Genomic DNA, 17,425 nt, shown 5'->3' on the forward strand with positions numbered 1-17,425 from the left:
CTATTGTGTTAAAGAGGGTGTTTTTCGAAGATTGTATAGATTGAGAACAGAAGACATGTATGGGCCTTTATCTCTAATCATTTAAACGGTGTTCAGAGCAATAAGTCTGGCACCTACCAATAACCGATCTTCACATATTAAATTACGCTTATCCGAAGATCAATTTCTTTGTAATTTTAAACTGGCTGCTGTTATGTTTTTATTAATTGTAATTAAAATACATTATTGTTACTAATACATAATATCACTTTCTAAACCTATTTTATTCGTATTTATTTTTGAAGTCTTAGTTATAAAGTGGATCACAGAGAATCATATCAGCAGCCTTCTCCCCAATCATGTAAGTCGGAATGACCAAGTGTCCAGTTATAATAAATGGCATTATCGAAGCATCAACTACTCTCAGCCTTTTTACACCTTTAACTCTGAAAGAAAGATAGACAATATAATTCTTGTTTCGAGAAATTTTTGCATTTAGTAGACAAATAAAAGCTGGTTATTTAACTTTGTTACAGAAGGATAACAAATATAATATACCGTATTGTACATGCCAAATATACATCACATTCAAACACATTCTATTTTAATGAATAAAAGCCTCATGAGCTATATTGCTCCAAGTGTAGAGTGTTGTTTGGATCAAATACATATATAATCGAACCTCCTCTCAAGGGCCATTTTTTTTGATCCAGTCCGTGGCCGTTGTTTAGAAGTTCGACTGTTCATATATGAATCGTTTAACATAATTTACAGTTTACAATCAGTTCTGAATTAACCTTGACCTGGAGCTTCTTTTGTGTACATATGACATCAAAGTGTAAATTAAAGTATTGACTGATTCGAATCGCCGAAACTCAATTCCTTAAATAAAACATTAATCGCTGCTCTGAGGCTTACTTGGCCTTCATTGTAATAAGTACATTAACCCATCCCAAAAAACTCATGTTTCTTTTATTAATTGCTTATCTTTTATTCTAGCGAATTTGTGGATTCTATCGAGCATTTTCCTACGAGATGCTTGTATTGTATACGTACATTTTTACACGATTCTGTTTTACTCGGCGTTCTGTGTAACATATCCACCGCGCAAGAAGAAAGACAGTTGTACCTTTTCGGCAGTAAAAACAACTGGAAAGCAAAGCGACAAGCTGTGCCGGCAAACCGGGTACCACCAGGTACCAGTATATATCCATCGAGAACCACACCGCGTAACGTAGACGACTTGGACGCAGCTTAGGAACGGATATCTCGGAAACCATTAATCGTCTCGATGTATCATCGAGACGATTAATGGTTTCCGAGTCATAGTATGACTGCCGTATAACGGCTTGTATAACTGCTGGTGAGGACCATATGCATTACTGAATAAACAGGTGTCTATTGTATATATTTCTTGTTCTTTTAAGAGTTTGCATATGTTTGTCATTTTTACCGGTCCTGCAGTGTGCATGTGGCCACGCGCATTTCTTCATGGTCTTGACATTTCATTTTTGATGAGTGTAATAGACCGACAAAATTGTCAATTTTGGTGATCTTCCTGTCGGTTTTTTTTTCGTAATGGAAAAACTTGTTGTAAAAGGAGCAGATTTGATGAAGTTTTTCGATTTTTGGGAACAAAACTTTATTTATAACATGCTCCAGTTTTCAAAAAACGTTACATATATTTTTATTTTTTGCTACTTCTATTGCTGCATCGCTACAACACATAGTTCTTTCTTCTAGACGAAAGTACTTCCGCTTTTCGTGATTTCAACCCGAAAAAATCTGCAGTTGGAATCTTTTAAAAAGAAACATACAGTTTACAAATCTTTTTTCTTAACATCGCTTGTCTTATTTACAATATCATGAGACTTTCAGGACTTTCTTCTGATTCAAATTCTGCCATACCTCCTTGCTGTTCATTACTATCTAATATTAGAAAACTAGTTGTATTAATCAGTCAACTAAAAAACTCTGATCTTTTGTCTCCAGAGTGACGAGCAGTATTTGCAGACCCCTAGACATCTTTCGGTATTTTGACACATATAGTTCTTTGCTATATCCATGGTTCAATACGTCAACGATACTCTTGAGTTATTTAATTATTGCCTTTCCTAATTTAAGCTTTGCGTTTTTCATATATGGATTTCCACGACTACTACAGGATATAGATTCAGAAATATACTAATTATCAAATATTGCAGCTACAACACCAGATATGGATTGCTAATGCACCTAAATTCAAGTTTCAAATATGAAATTCCGAGATACGATAAATTTGAGTTTAATTTTTTTTTTTTTTCAAAACATAAATGACGTTATCTGAAAATTCTTAAATTTAAATAAATAAATAAATTTATAAATACTAATTGAAATGATGGTGTGGGGGCGTCATAACACTATTTATATTTAGTATTTGAAAAACCATAGTTATTATGTAATTTATAACAATCTAAATATATAAAATTACGTTATACACATACCCCTTATTACTGAGAATCTTCTAATGCAATCGAACGTTTTCGATTTTATCAATTTTCTAGATTGTTTGCAATCGTTCTATAAACGAACAAACACGTCGTAACAAATTCAAATTTAAAACGGTTCGAATATTCGGTCAAAAATCGTAATACGTAAATATTGTACGTTTGGAAATTAAGTTATGACTACCATAAACAAAAAATCGCATCTAAAATAGTAAAGTAGAAGCCATTCTTCAGGTTAAGCCTTAATGCTCTCCCTCTCCCCACAGGAGAATTTTAAAAAATCCCTTCTTAGTGTGCATTTTCATGACGTACCCTAACTGTACCAAATTTCACCTTTTAGGTTCAGCGGTATGCTCTGGGCGATGATGAACCAATCAGAGACTCAGTCAGTCAGGACAAGTAATTTTATACATTTAGATATTCTTAAAGTATTCGAAGAGAACTTACTTGAGCGTTGGATCAACCACAGTCGTAGGATCAGCATAACTTCCCATTTTACACGTTCCACAATAATGATATATTGTAAATGGTAGTGTTGTTGCTAGACAAGCGAGATATTCGTCACTGAATTTTACATAACTTTCGCAACCGGGTACAGTTACCGGAAAGGGATAAACTCCATATTTCTTCAATGCTTCAGAATTTGCTATCTTCAGACAGTATTTCAAAGCTAAAATTTCTGGTATTAAATTCTTTACCTTAAATGATTTAACATTAAATTATAGGCTATAAAACCTTCATCAGAAAAAAATTACATTTATCTTACCTTCGACCATAACTTTTAAGTCGTAAGGATCCGAATAAAATTTAAAATCAATAATAGGATCATCATAAGGATTACGAGATCTGATAGAAACATATCCTCTACTTTTTGGACGTGTTGGATATGGGTAGCACGATATTGTGTCAGTCGATGTAAATGGTTCGAACATTGTCTTATACACCTGAATAAAAACAAAATGTATGATTTTAATATCTTGAATATTAACAAAACATTTATTCAATACCTGCGTATCCAGTCGTCTTAAGTCATTTTACTTTATTTGTCAGATGTGGATTACAATCTCTAGACAATGAATATTTTGTGTGATATGTTTTAATGAGAACCATGCCAATTGTAAAGTGATGTGGCAACGTTATAAATGATAGTAAAATAAATAAATACGTTTATAATACAACGGAAAACAATAAAATAACAAAACGAAAATAAAAAAATCCATGAACCAGTAATAACACACTTTAATAATATAGCTTAAGTGATTATTTATATTTATAAACAAAGTTATAATTAATTTATTATTAGCATAAATATCACATGCCAGATGAGTATAGAATACTACACTGAGTTTTAATAAAAGTACCCCAAAATTTATGAAATACATCCTTTTTAAATTTACCCTACGTTTAGATAAAATTTAATAATAACGAATATCAAAATTAAAATATGCTTCTTTATTATTGATGAGATTGAATTCCCATTGTATCAATAGATTATTTCATAGACGTCTAGAAATTTTCATATTACCAGTGTATGGCATTACAGGTGTTTCAGTACAGCAGAGTTTATCACCTTAATATTTTATTCTAACAAATTCCTGTTCATTGCACTTAATATATATATAGTTCTTATTTGGCATAAACAATTAAACAATTGTTTTGTCCTTAATTTATATGTCTTGTATTATAGTGAAATATTTACTCTTAGGAACAAGAATAAATTAAGAACTGCAACATGAAATAAAGTATTGCAGGGAAGCTCATACATTGAGCACTTGGAGCACGTGTCCCTTTTCGTCAGGATTGTCCTTTTCCAAATACGAAGTGAACCCCAAATTATATTATCAACAAACAACAGAAGATTTATGACTTAAAGTTCATTCTGAAAATATAAAAAAGAACTAAAAACGATATATGCCTATTTTAAGGGTCGCAAAAATGCGTAGAAATGGTGAATAATTATAAAGGTATAAAATCGGGATATCGAGGGTCAACTCGGGTCAGGAACACGTGTTGGTGATGTAAACCAGAAACGAAAGAAGCCGTCCTAAAACTTATCCTAAAGCAAACGCGACTCGATGACAAATGACCAAGGGGGATGTCAACCGAGAGAGGAGCTTTGTGCAGGTGCTTGCGTACGAGCATCGGAATCGGGAGTGAGAAACAAAGCGGGGAAATTAGCCGCCAGAACATATGGCAGATTGTTTGGAGCCATAACGGCGTAAAATACGAGCGCGAGCTTCAAAGGCTCTGTCAATCCCTCTCGACCAGGATCAGTCTCGGATTTCAGGAAAATCTTATAAAACCCCGGATCTCAGGGTCGAAGCGCTGTTCTCCTCCAGACCGGCGATTCTCCTCCAGACGGAAGGTTCTCTCCTCCTTCGGTCATTCTTGGGAAAAGTGCAGCAGTTCTCCTCTGCACCAGTGTCACCCCACGGATGCCAGAACCTACGTTCGCCAGCTGACCACACCATCCAAGCCTCCTGTCCAATGCGGCCGACCTTTCGCCAGCCAAGCCCGTATCTTCGCAACACGGACCGCAGCCGACCACGGACAACCCGAAACCATTGTCACTAAATCGATCTAGATCGCATTGTGTAACAGTATTATGTAAGTTGACTTAGTTGTTAGAAGAAACGGTTTTATGTAAGACATTTGTCATCTTTGTCTTCTACCGCCACCACCCACATACGTTTTCAACCATAGGTTTTCCTGACGCGCGATTAACTTTTTTCCCTGGAAGTCGGCAACCTTACACTATTGTTTCATTCAACCTTACTATATGCTTACCAAAACCTGGCTTTGAAAACAAGGAATGTTCATTGTTTTGAAAGCCAAGCTCCAATTGCAATCAGCGCCAGCTTGTGGAAGCGCTGATCCGATGTTGAATCAGGCTAACGCTTCTTTCATAATGTATGATGCCTTTTATATAGCTTGTGCCCATTCCGTTTTTATAGTCTGTAGGCGCCGCTGAAGTACAATGTATAAACTAATGCAATCATGCTAATTCATTCGTACATACACTATAAAATATTTATGGAGAAATATAAAATAAACATACTTCCTCGTTTACATTGTACACGGATCCTAAACCTGTGCCTTTGGGTACAGCTGATAAAGAAAACAACAATAATTCAATATCTGGCCAATCAGGATCGTTATTATATTTAGAATTTACAAATCCAATCGTGTCAACTCCTCCCAATGATGTCAGTGGCCCTGAAATAAGATAAATATTTGAATATATTCAGCATTAAGTGTATCACTATTTATTTTAATCCTACCTGTGCCATTAATTAAAAATTCATTATAATCCAATATCGTGATCCGTTGTGCAGAGTAAGTATAAGTTTTTGCTCCAAATGCCATACCAAAAGTAGTTGGCTGTTCTTGAAGATTTCTCCCAACTGGTAAATTCGCTACAACAGGAATCTAAAAATTTACATTCCACTTTATATTTTTATGTGAAGGGGAGAAAGATTAAAAATAACATTTATTACATTGAACTTCTTTAAAGTACGCTTTGGACCAATTCCTGATAGCATTAAGAGTTTAGGTGAATTGAATACCCCAGCACATACGATCACTTCTTTATTGGCATATGCTTCGTGCAACTGTCCACGGTACTCGAACTTAACTCCGTACGCCTGTTTATTCCGGATCAATATCTATAAATATAAAAATCTATTTACTCTCATTTAAACCGTAGTATGAAATAATGTGAGTTACCTTGTGAACAAATGCTGAAGTTATGATACGAAGATTTCGTCGACCTCGTACAGGATTAATATATGCTTTAACCGCACTCCAGCGTGCTCCTCTATTAATAGTTCCTTGAGGAGGTTGAAACACTGAAACATTTATGTTATATATTTTGTAAACATGAATTAAAATAAGGCATAGGATGCCTTATACATCAGAATCTTTGTCAAAGTTAAAAATATAGACAACATTTTAAAAATACAGTCGACTTTAACTCTAGCGAATAACTATTACATGTTATTCCAAAAATTATTTGATTTCTTCTTGTACAAATAATATAAATCTAACAAATTTCTATGATATGTAAGCTTTCGATTTTTTATACTTTAAACGTGGTGGTGTTTAAATAGATAACTAAAATTACAATAAAATATTTCAAATAGTATTTATTACGAAATGCTGTACCTGTTTGATTCCTTGCATTAAAGTCTCCAATACGATATCCAATTTCTCTGGCTGCTTCTAAATAACCTTTTGTTATTGGTGCATGGAAAGGTGGTGTCTGCACAATAACGTTTCCACCAACACCATGATATGCTGTTTTGTATTTTATTGTCATTAAATTGCTGTACGATTTACAAACATAATTTAGCACAATTAAAGAAAGATTTACCATTGCAATATTCTCGATTGTCTTCGAGTTTTAGAAAATAAGGATATACACTTTTCCAGTCCCAACCTGTCGCACCATGTCTCGCCCAGTTGTCGTAATCTTTCCTGTTACCACGCACAAACAAGTTATAATTTAAAACTGTGGATCCACCAAGCGCTTTTCCTTCCACAGTTAACAGTTGCTGGAAGGGAATAAAATTGAATCAATATTCAGGTGTAAATGTACCTCTGGAAATTTATTATTATTAATTACTTACTCTATTTTTAAGACCTTGAGCTATGGTTTTACTGGGTACACTTTTAAATTGCCAACTGTAATTTGATCGAGGCAAATATAGTGGAATTAGTGGAACTTGAGAGATTAGAGGAACTACTTCTCCTGCTTCTAACACAAGAACTGTAACATGCAGTGGTTCGGAAAGCCTATTGGCTAAAACTGATCCTGCTGTTCCTGCGCCAACTGCAATAAATAAATAGCCGGCGTATAATCTTATAGTAATATAATAGTATAAATTGTATCCTACCCGATAAAATCAAGTATGAAAGAGGTTTTAGCGTATTTTTAATATATAATTTTCGTAAATTTCCTTACAAGAAAGATTTTGTAATTTAATTAATTATTTTATATAAGCACGTTAAATTGCAATGAAAAGTAAAACTTGGAAGACATTTTAATTAATATAGTAAAGTGATAATACATAGATATAGTTTATGAATGTTCGAAACCACTTTGAACTAAATCAATCAGTTTTGTGAGAGTCTCATTCAGACCAGCTCATTTTTACCTTTAAAATGCCTGTGAAGTTAGCACAAACTTTTCCGAGGCAGAAATGAATTGTAAATAAGAAAACATTCTTTTAATTTGAAATCAAAGAGACTAGAACATACCAGAATTGCCGCCATATGGAAAGACTAAGTGCACATTCTGTGGTTCTCGACAATTTTAAAAATCTTTAATATTTTCTTTCAATTTAATGTACAGTTCCTGTTAAATTTGTAAATGAGTAATTATGCGAGTGACAATTATTTTGACTTAGAATATTACGTTTTCTTTTATGTAGGTGGCACACATTTCGGATAGTAAAATAAAGAATTTCTATTTAATATTACTATAAGACTGCTAAGTCCAACATATTAGTCTGCTTATGTAATTCTTAGAAATCACATTATTACATCCTTCGTAAATGTCGCTTATAGTAGATGCACATAACTGACATTAGAAGTCGCGTTAATGTTTCAATATGGCGGAAGACATTGGTAAGTGCGTTTCGAAACCCCACGATAATTTTATATTATAAATAGGCGAATAATAGCGAATACGCTCGAATACTAAAAAGTATTCTAAATCTTAATAAAAACAACTCTAATACTAAGAATACCACAAATATCTCGCTACACATACAGACAACGCTTTCTCAGTCAGGGTTGCCATATAAATAGAGTCAATTACAATCAAACTTAAGGTTTCGAACGTTTCTGATTACGAACAATTCGGTTTACGGAATTTTGAACGCTTTATTTGCTCCAGTTGCCATCCACAGACTGCTAACAGAATTTTAATCAAATTACTAATAACAATTGAATTAACGGACATTCGCGTAATATAAATGACATTTCGAATTCGTGATTAACTCGTGTTCGGGTTTAATCAGAGTTGACAGATGTACTGGTACTTGCGCTGCCAATAGCTCTAATACTCTAATACTACAATACCGGCGTAATAAATATTTCTGCCACTTCGATCGCTTTAATCGTGTCTAGGCGTATGTTTGGCTGGACATAGGAAAAGTCAGCTGTAAACATTAAAAATTTTTTTAATAAATGAAGTTTTCTCGTTTTTAACTAAGATATTTCCTTTGTCTTTTTAAAGGACTTCTTATAAATACTATTTTAATTCGGTTTATTATTATTCATTCGTAAATGTTGTTAAAATTTATATTTCTATTAACTGTCACTCACGATTTTAGACTTTAAATTGATTTGATTGTTTGTTTTTCGCTTACAATTTGTGTTCATTTTTAAATAATGTTGCGATTTTTCGTAAAGGGCTAGAAAACGTAGTCAAAAATTTATAGTTAAGCCTATATATATATACAGTAGAGCATCGATTAAACCGACCCCAATCGGTTAACCGACCGCGTTCTAGTCAGCAAATTCAAATGTCCGCTAGTGATGTGGCGCTATAATATTTGGTTATGTCTTGGCTACTTTTTGTTAAATTTTTGCGTGTTTTAGCTGGAAACACTGGCTCGACCATGAAAAGGAGGTCAGTATTTAAACCAGGCTTAATTTTTTATTTTGTCTTTATTTTTGTATTTATTTTATGCAAAATAAAGAAATAATTTAACGATGATGATTATTATTTTTTTAAATTTTGTTAGGCTTAACATCAATGAAAATTCAACGCGAAGTGGGTTTTTTTTTAACTCTTTCCACCCTGTGGGCACTAAGAGGGCCTCTTTTTTGCAAGCCATTATGGGTTCAGCCAGGCCCACAATGGGGCGACCGGGTGGTGAGGGACGGGGCCCGACATATCCGGACAGACCACCCCCTAAAAAATTCCTGAACGCGAAGTGGGTTAATAGCGATATACTAATATGCTTATTACATGGGATATACTAATACACTATACTAATAATGTATTTTTTTATACTTTTCGGTTATCCGTTTTTTCAGTTATCCGACCAACTTCAGTCCCCAATTGAGTCGGATAATCGATGCTCTACTGTATATACATTATTAATATGGAACGTCTTAGGGATTCCCGAGAACTCTCTGAATCAGGAATAAAAAGGAATAATTAGAATTATATATATATAATTATGAAAATGTACAGAATTGTTAAATCATGTGTGAAGATAGGATAGATTTAAAGTGTTACAAAACAAGTAATGTAAAAAGAAATTTTTTAAAGTAAATTCCTACTTAGGTCAAGAAAGAAAAATTTTATTTTAGTTACTTTTTATTAAATAATTACAATTAATATAAATATGTATATACATAAATATCTTGTATAAGAGAAATTTTTGTCCGTGTCTTGTCGTTGTTGGTCCGAAAAGTGAATGAGTAGTTCAAACTTCTTTTTTTTCTCCTCGCACCCTCTATCGGTCCGAATCGGCATATTGCTGACGGGCGCCACAGTTTAAATTTTATTAATTAATGAATTAATATTTGAAAAAACTGTATTAACATCAAGTGTCACCCACTACAAGTTTAAAAAAATGTATTTGAACTTGAGTGGATGAATAAAAAGTACAGTCAAACCTGTTTTTATGCGCTCTTTTTATGTGCGATTTTTATTTGTGCGATTTTTTAAATGCGAATTTTTAATTTGTGCGGTTTTTTTTGTGCGATTTTTTATTTGTGCGGTATAGTTGGCGACTAGTCTCGTGCGATTTGTCATGTCTCACGTTGACTTATTATAGCTAAATAAACTTATTATAGCATAAATGCAATTATTATAGTAATATTATTGCATGAATATGCGAAAAATGAAATAATTTACTTTCAAAGTCAACAAAACACCACCTGGACAAAAATATGTAAAACAGACGATAGACCAGACGATGCAGTCAAGTGCTGACATCTGTTGTCAGTAAATTCTATTTCGTACGATTTTGAGTTATTTTCTATGTGAGACTTATTTTATGCCGTCCTTATTGACTGCATAAAAAAATATTTTTTTAATTGTGTTGCGAAAACTATTTTTTATAGGCACTCGTGAAGTTTCGTGCGATTTTTTTTTATGCGTTTTTTTAATGCGGTCCCTATCCCCCGCATAAAAACAGGTTTGACTGTATTTTATTAACGATTGAAAATTTGAATGAAGAACACGATATAGGGAGAGTGTGAACTAATAGCAGGAATTTAAAAAGAGATTTAGGATTTAGGGTGGCTTTGGAGTATATTAAAGTTAAGCCCATGTCCTTTTTTTGTATACTAATATTAGGTAAATTATTGTAATTCGCAGTAAGAAAAGAGCTATGGTATATGTTGTTCACAATTTATATTGTGTTTATTAATGAGATTAATTTCTCTCAAAAATAGATAAAGTTGAGCCATCAAAGTTAGGAACAGGTTAGAAAAGGGGATTAAAAGTCAGTAGATTTAATTATTGGATTTCAAATATAGGCTGTTAGAGGAAAAAAGAGGTAATTCCAAATATTTAGACAACATATTCAACATATTTACACGCACATAATAACTTAGAGATGATTTGAGGATGATGAGTTAGAGGTTGACAAACAAAATAGGTAAATGTAGGATGGCAAGAGTTGAGGCAGTATCATTAGATATTGACAATGATAGTGATTAGTGATATAGATGATAAAGAAAGTTATGTTAGTAATATTTTAAACCTATATAAACAAAGGACAGGTGTAATATGACATTAATAAATTTTCATTTATATTTTACTTTTGATAGTGCAGAATATTATAAAATTACCAAAATATGTAGAGTCAATGGGAATGTCATAAGAAATATAATTTCTCATGTCAAAAATACAAAACTATTTCATCCCAACTACTATTTCTTACTATACTGAATCAAGTAAAATTGTATAGCACACGTTATGTAGTGTTAACAGAGGCGTAGCTACCACGGAGCAATTGGAGCAAACTACTCCAATCGCACGAATCTCGAGGGCGCCAAGTTAGAAAGGGCGAAATAAAAACTTGTAAAAACATTTGTAACATTGTTTTTCAATTTAATAATCAATCAATTCACTATTAGATTTGACTCCGTTCAACAATTATGTACACTTTTTAAGTGTTTATCATCTGCATATCTTGTCGTGTCATCTGATAAAAATATTCTGGATGGATCAGAATTGTTAAAATCGGCGTATCTCTCCGATATTTCGCCTAGTTTTGGACCTCAACTGCTTCGATCTAAAATGCCTTTTTATACTCAGGTAAAAGAAATTACTTCTATATGCCAACTAGTTGCCGAACTACTTTTAGTTCACACCGCAGCCTCAAGTAGCTTTTCAGACATTATTGCAGCATGCCTCATTTTTTCAAACTTTACCGGCAGCAAAAGCGACAGCAGAACAAAGATTTTCAAAACTAAAATTAATCAAAACTTATTTAAGAAGCAGCGTGTCACAACACCGTCTTAGCTCTGTCTACTAGATCAATTGAGAAAACAATAGCTTGTCAATTTGATCGGGAGAAAGTGATTAATTGATTTGCAAACGAAAAAGCTAGAACACACTTTTGAAGTATTTTAAAATCTATTATTATGTATTTGTTATGAAACTAAACATGCGTACATTTTGTTAGTACAGTACATATAGCATGTAGTAAATATTATTAGTAGTCAGGCCAGATGGTCGAGCGGTTAAGGTGGCAACCTACCACTATGGGGGACTCGGAAGCAAATTCGGACTGGTCGAAAAATTCCCAGGAATTTCTTGAGATTGGTCCTCATATAACAAAATCTGGATAAATTGTCTCTGATCTGCCAAATGAAACTACAGAGTACAAAAAGACTATGTCTTAATCATAGGCCTGGTCTGTAATCACTGAGGTGTCTGGACATATAAGCTCGAATCCGAGTTAAGTGCTTGGGCTCTGGTATTTGTCTTTGTCAGTAGATGTCGGTTTATATGGAGTCAATGGCTGTTCGCCTTTACTCCGAGATACTTGTGGGTGATCGCTATGCGACTGAAGAGCCGGACTTATAAAATGGTCTAATCGCACGCGGGAGAAAGAATGCCTTTCTGGAGAACTTTTATAGGAAGCTGGCCCCTATTCAGGCGTCATCAACATGGAGAAAACCCGGAAAACTTCATGCTGCCAGCCTGTTCGAGCGAGGCACGAACCCACGACCAAACTCCCAGTGTTCAGGGTCTAGTTCACTCAAATGGGGGGACGAAGACCGCTTGGCCATTGGTGGGCCTCGGGCTCTGATAGTACTACCCAATGGGGACCATCCATCCTTGCCTTCCTTGCGCTCGAGTCCAACCCTCTTACATGGACATACTTTTTGGTGCAGCCTGTACTGTACATAGAGTTTACTACCAAAGAGACACCAGTTCTTATAAATGGTCAGCGGGGTCCCCTCCCCTAGAAAGGGGGACCTTACGTAGTGTGTCCACTGAGCTTATAGGTCGAAGAGACCTATTACTATTCCCATCAATTTCTTTAGTTTCAATAGGTTTCCTTTACTTGCTGCACGCATTCTAAGTACTTGTTTGAAAGGCTTAGACCAGTCAACCTGGTCAGTCCATGGCAGAAGACCTCGGTTAGAGAACAGTGAAGTACTGTATATAGTGCCTTGCATCTCCGTGAGGGCACCCACAGAAGCAGCTATCATCTCCTTGTCTGAACTTGGACTTGAAATGGGGAAACCTCCCATGTCAGTCAGTATTTGCATTATGTACTGTACGTACTTTGAGTCCAGCAGTCTTGCCGGAGGGAGGTGGTTGGTCTGTCCGGATATGTCGGCCCTCTCCCTCTCCCTCTCCCTCTCCCTCTCCCTCTCCCCCCTGTCCGCACCATTGTAGACCTGGCTGAACTCATAATGGGCTTGCTAAAATGATGCCCCCTTAGTGTCCATAGGTTGGAAAGAGTTAAAAAAAGGTACTCAGTATAAATAAACAACTACTAGCCCGCTTATAGATACCGATCATCTGACGGCCGGATGGCCGAACGGTCAAGGTGGCAGCCTACCGCTCTGGGGGACCCGGGATCGAATCCGAACGGGTCGAATAATCCCCAGGAATTTTTCGGGGGGTGGTCCATTCGGATATGTCGGGCCCCGTCCCTCACCACCCGGTCGCCCCATTGTGGGCCTGGCCGAACCCATAATGGGCCTACTAAAAGAGGCCCTCTTAGTGCCCACAGGGCGGAAAGAGTTAAAAAAAAAATAATAATAAAAAATAAAAAAAAAAGATACCGATCATCCAATGCCGAATTATCAGGCTAGCAAATGGCTATAGTAATATTAATAATTTAAGATAATTTGGTACTAGTGTTAGGCACCATCTCTTGCTAAATTTAATAATTAGAATTTTAATTAAATAATTTAAATAAATTTAGGCCTAACTAGAAGAAAAGAAACGGCCCGAAGCAGGACTCGAACCCGCAACTTCTGCTATCCGTGCAGACACGTTACCAGTTACGCTACCCGGACCTCCGATCTGCTCTCTTCCAGCTGAAATAAGATTACCTTACGACCGACGGTCATTACAATGCCGGCTGGGGACACATTAATTGCCCACGTCCTCCCAAAGGCACTCAACCGGCCATCGCAAGCCCGGCAAGCAGAAGTTGCAGGTTCGAGTCTCGCTTCGGGCCGTTTCTTTTCTTCCAGTTAGGCCTAAATTTATTTAAATTATTTAATTAAAATTCTAATTATTAAATTTAGCAAGAGATGGAGCCTAACGCCTAACTCTAGTACCAAATTATCTTAAATTATTAATATTACTATAGCCATTTGCTAGCCTGATAATTCGGCATTGAATGATCGGTACTCAGTATTTTAAACAATTACAATTTATTTTATTAATATTTTTATATTTATTAAATTAAATATCTTATTGTTGAAATGCCTCGAATCTCAAATAAATTGTTATTAAGTAAGGTTTTAAATTGAAATAATTAGATATATGTGTTTAAATAAAATGTTCAAAATAAATTTCGCGAGACCTTTACCGAGGAACTAGGGAGCGCATCGATTCTATTTGTTCCAGAATATGTAGCTACGCCACTAGGTGTTGAAGTTAATAAATTATTTTAAAAATAGTTTGCCTTTATCTTGATTAAATTTCTACGACTACCTAAATATATCAGAGGCAACGCTTGGGTTTCCTAATTATATTGTCATACATACGTAATAAAATAAAACAGATAAATGCAAATTAGGTTCTTATTTTGCCATTACCTATTTACTAAACACATACATTATACACAGAACATTATGTACCAAACATTCACTTACAATTTCTAGCAATATAACAGTTTCAAACACTATGAGAAAGCTTCTTGTCTTGAAAACTGTTGAATCAAATATTTCATATACTATAGTAAAGAAAACTTACTTATCACAATGCTACTGGTAACACGAAAATGACAGAAAATTGCATTCTGATGATAGGTATCATATTTATGTAACCAGTAGCAATGTGATAAGTCTCTGTTATCTCTACTACATTTGAAATATTAATTTTAACAGTTTTAAACAGATATCTAATTAAAACCTGAATAAATTAAATCGAAAATATAACTATTTTCGATTTATCCACATCCTCATCTGTAATTTAAAATTATCATGTTATTATTTTTTTATAAATCAAATAAACTATTTATTTCTTTATACGTGATATAAAATTAAAAAGTGTAATTACAGACAAGATTTTTTGAATACTAGAAAAAAAGTTACAAAAATGCTTGAAAACAGAAACTCTTCTAAGCAAATGGATAAACAAACTACTTCTTGCCTAAGATCGACTCTCACGCCAGCTATCGGCAATCTGACACATTAACTCTACTTAATAGCATAGCGCAAGAGCGACTCTTGCTTAATTTGCCACAAAAAAAGTTATGTGGCGCCATCCATTATCAGATTTTATTTTAAACTTTTTATATAATTAATTTTTATAAATTAGCTGAAAGCTTAATTTTGATAGTACAAATGAGTTGTATAAAACAAATTTGGGATCCACTATAGGTAACGAGTAAAATCGTTAATAAGTCCGACCATACTCAAGATATGACAAACGACACCCTCTATCTCTTTACTCCTTCGAACTTTAACCACCAAACTTTGACGGCATCAATGACTCTAATACCCAAACCTCCTTGCAAAATTTCAGAAATTTTCGACAAAAGGCACAGGAGTTATTAGGCTTCGAAACGGGAAGACGTAATCATGCTTCCACACACCACACTAACATTCATATGTATGTAAAAAAATACTTAAATATTTTTGCATTTCTCGGCGTTTCAAGCTTTCCTAATTCAAAAAATGCAAAATCCTTCGAGGTTCATTTTTCACTAACCTCCATACTTTTCCTCTGTTTTATAGTATGTAACAATCGAAAAAATTAAACATTCTTAGAATTTCCGAAAGTATTAATCTTTTTACTTTTAGTTTGACTTTTCCAATTTATTAATTCATAGAAATAAATGAAACATATTAAATACAAAATATTAAATAAAATAAATTAAGAGGGAAAAATTTTACACGATCACAATACTTTCCCGTATTATAACAATACGGGAAAGTATTGCGATCGTGTAAAATTTTTAATATAAATACATATAAATAGCTTACCTATTATATAATCTGCTTGGTATACTGCTTGAACACATGTAATAGAGAGCTTCAGAAAAAAAACTACATTTATATATTTTATATCTAAGGTGCTGTGCTTCATGTTGATCAAAGTAAAAGGTCCTTTATGCCTCTGAAAATATGGTTGACGGATATTACTACCTTAGTTGTTATTACTTACTTATGAAATCAATATAATGTATTCACTGATAATGATGTATAAAATATTAAATTTATAAAAATTATATTGTAGAGTGCAAACTCGAGAATGACCTATAAAAGCCACTTCAAATGCGTAAACACAGAAATGTTTGTTAGAAGTTTGACAGTTTAATTACTAACAGCTGCATAATTTCTGCGTGAATTTAAAAGCTTAGAAAAAATAACGTGTCTTAGAACACAATTAATAAAATTTATTTTGAATAGAAACTTTCATTTACATTCTTACGAGTCACAACAATTTTAAAATTCGACTTGTTATGATAAAGGATATCTTTACGTAAATCTGACGACATTTTAAAAATGTCTCACTGTAAAACCGGAGAGACGAAATCAAACTGATGTGAAAAAATCCCAAACAAATTAACATGTCCATATTTAAATCATAATTTTATTAGAAAGCTTCAAATTATACGAAATTTTATAAAATTTACTCGTCGATATGAATGATTAAAATTGGAACACAAGTGGCTTAAATTTACTATTATAATTATTTGAATTTTTACATGTGTAAAGCGTTAAAACCGTTTAATAACTTAAATCCCAGGCTTTTTTAAATGGTTTAATGAAAAAAACTTACGAAAATTTAACATTAAAAATAAGAAATAAAAATTCAAAAACTGTTAAAAATTATTTTTGTTAAATATAATGATTTAAACGATATATTAAATTTATAAAGTAAATTTTTAATTTCAAATCGTCTGCTTCTTTACAATATTATTCATAAATGCTTAAGTAATCACTATTTTAATAAAATGTAGACATAAGTTTAACCACAAATACAAAAAAAAAAAAATAAAATAAAAAATAAAAAAGTTCAAGCCGATCGTCTACTCTAGAAAGGCGATTCTACACGAAGCGAACGCCATTATCGACCGTATAGAACTGCCAGATGGCGGCGCTCGTCTGTCTGCCGTTCACGTTTTGGGCTGAATACGTGCGCCTCAACCTCTCTATTAAAAACACACATACATATACGAATATACTCACGGTCGTAATCCGAAAAGGTTAAGATGAAGCCAAAGGTAGCTACAAACCAAGAATCCATCAGCAACTTTCTCCATACCTTTCTGTTCAGACATACCCAT

General features: G+C 33.8%; 1 protein-coding gene across 1 annotated transcript; it reads right to left on the reverse strand.

Annotated features, from left to right (window-relative positions):
* Positions 1 to 277: 277 nt before the first annotated feature.
* LOC136981209 (glucose dehydrogenase [FAD, quinone]-like) lies at positions 278 to 17,425 on the reverse strand. The gene is made up of 11 exons (XM_067277489.1): positions 17,404 to 17,425; positions 7,094 to 7,296; positions 6,838 to 7,018; positions 6,630 to 6,761; positions 6,192 to 6,313; positions 5,963 to 6,130; positions 5,747 to 5,894; positions 5,524 to 5,681; positions 3,232 to 3,409; positions 2,913 to 3,135; positions 278 to 425 (listed from the first exon to the last, which is right to left on the reverse strand). The coding sequence occupies exons 1-11, from the start codon at positions 17,423 to 17,425 to the stop codon at positions 287 to 289; spliced, it is 1,674 nt and encodes a 557-aa protein (XP_067133590.1). The 3' UTR covers positions 278 to 286.

This window comes from Centruroides vittatus, unplaced genomic scaffold (assembly GCF_030686945.1).
Source record: "Centruroides vittatus isolate TY-2023 unplaced genomic scaffold, ASM3068694v2 contig_747, whole genome shotgun sequence".
Classification (NCBI taxonomy): domain Eukaryota; kingdom Metazoa; phylum Arthropoda; class Arachnida; order Scorpiones; family Buthidae; genus Centruroides; species Centruroides vittatus.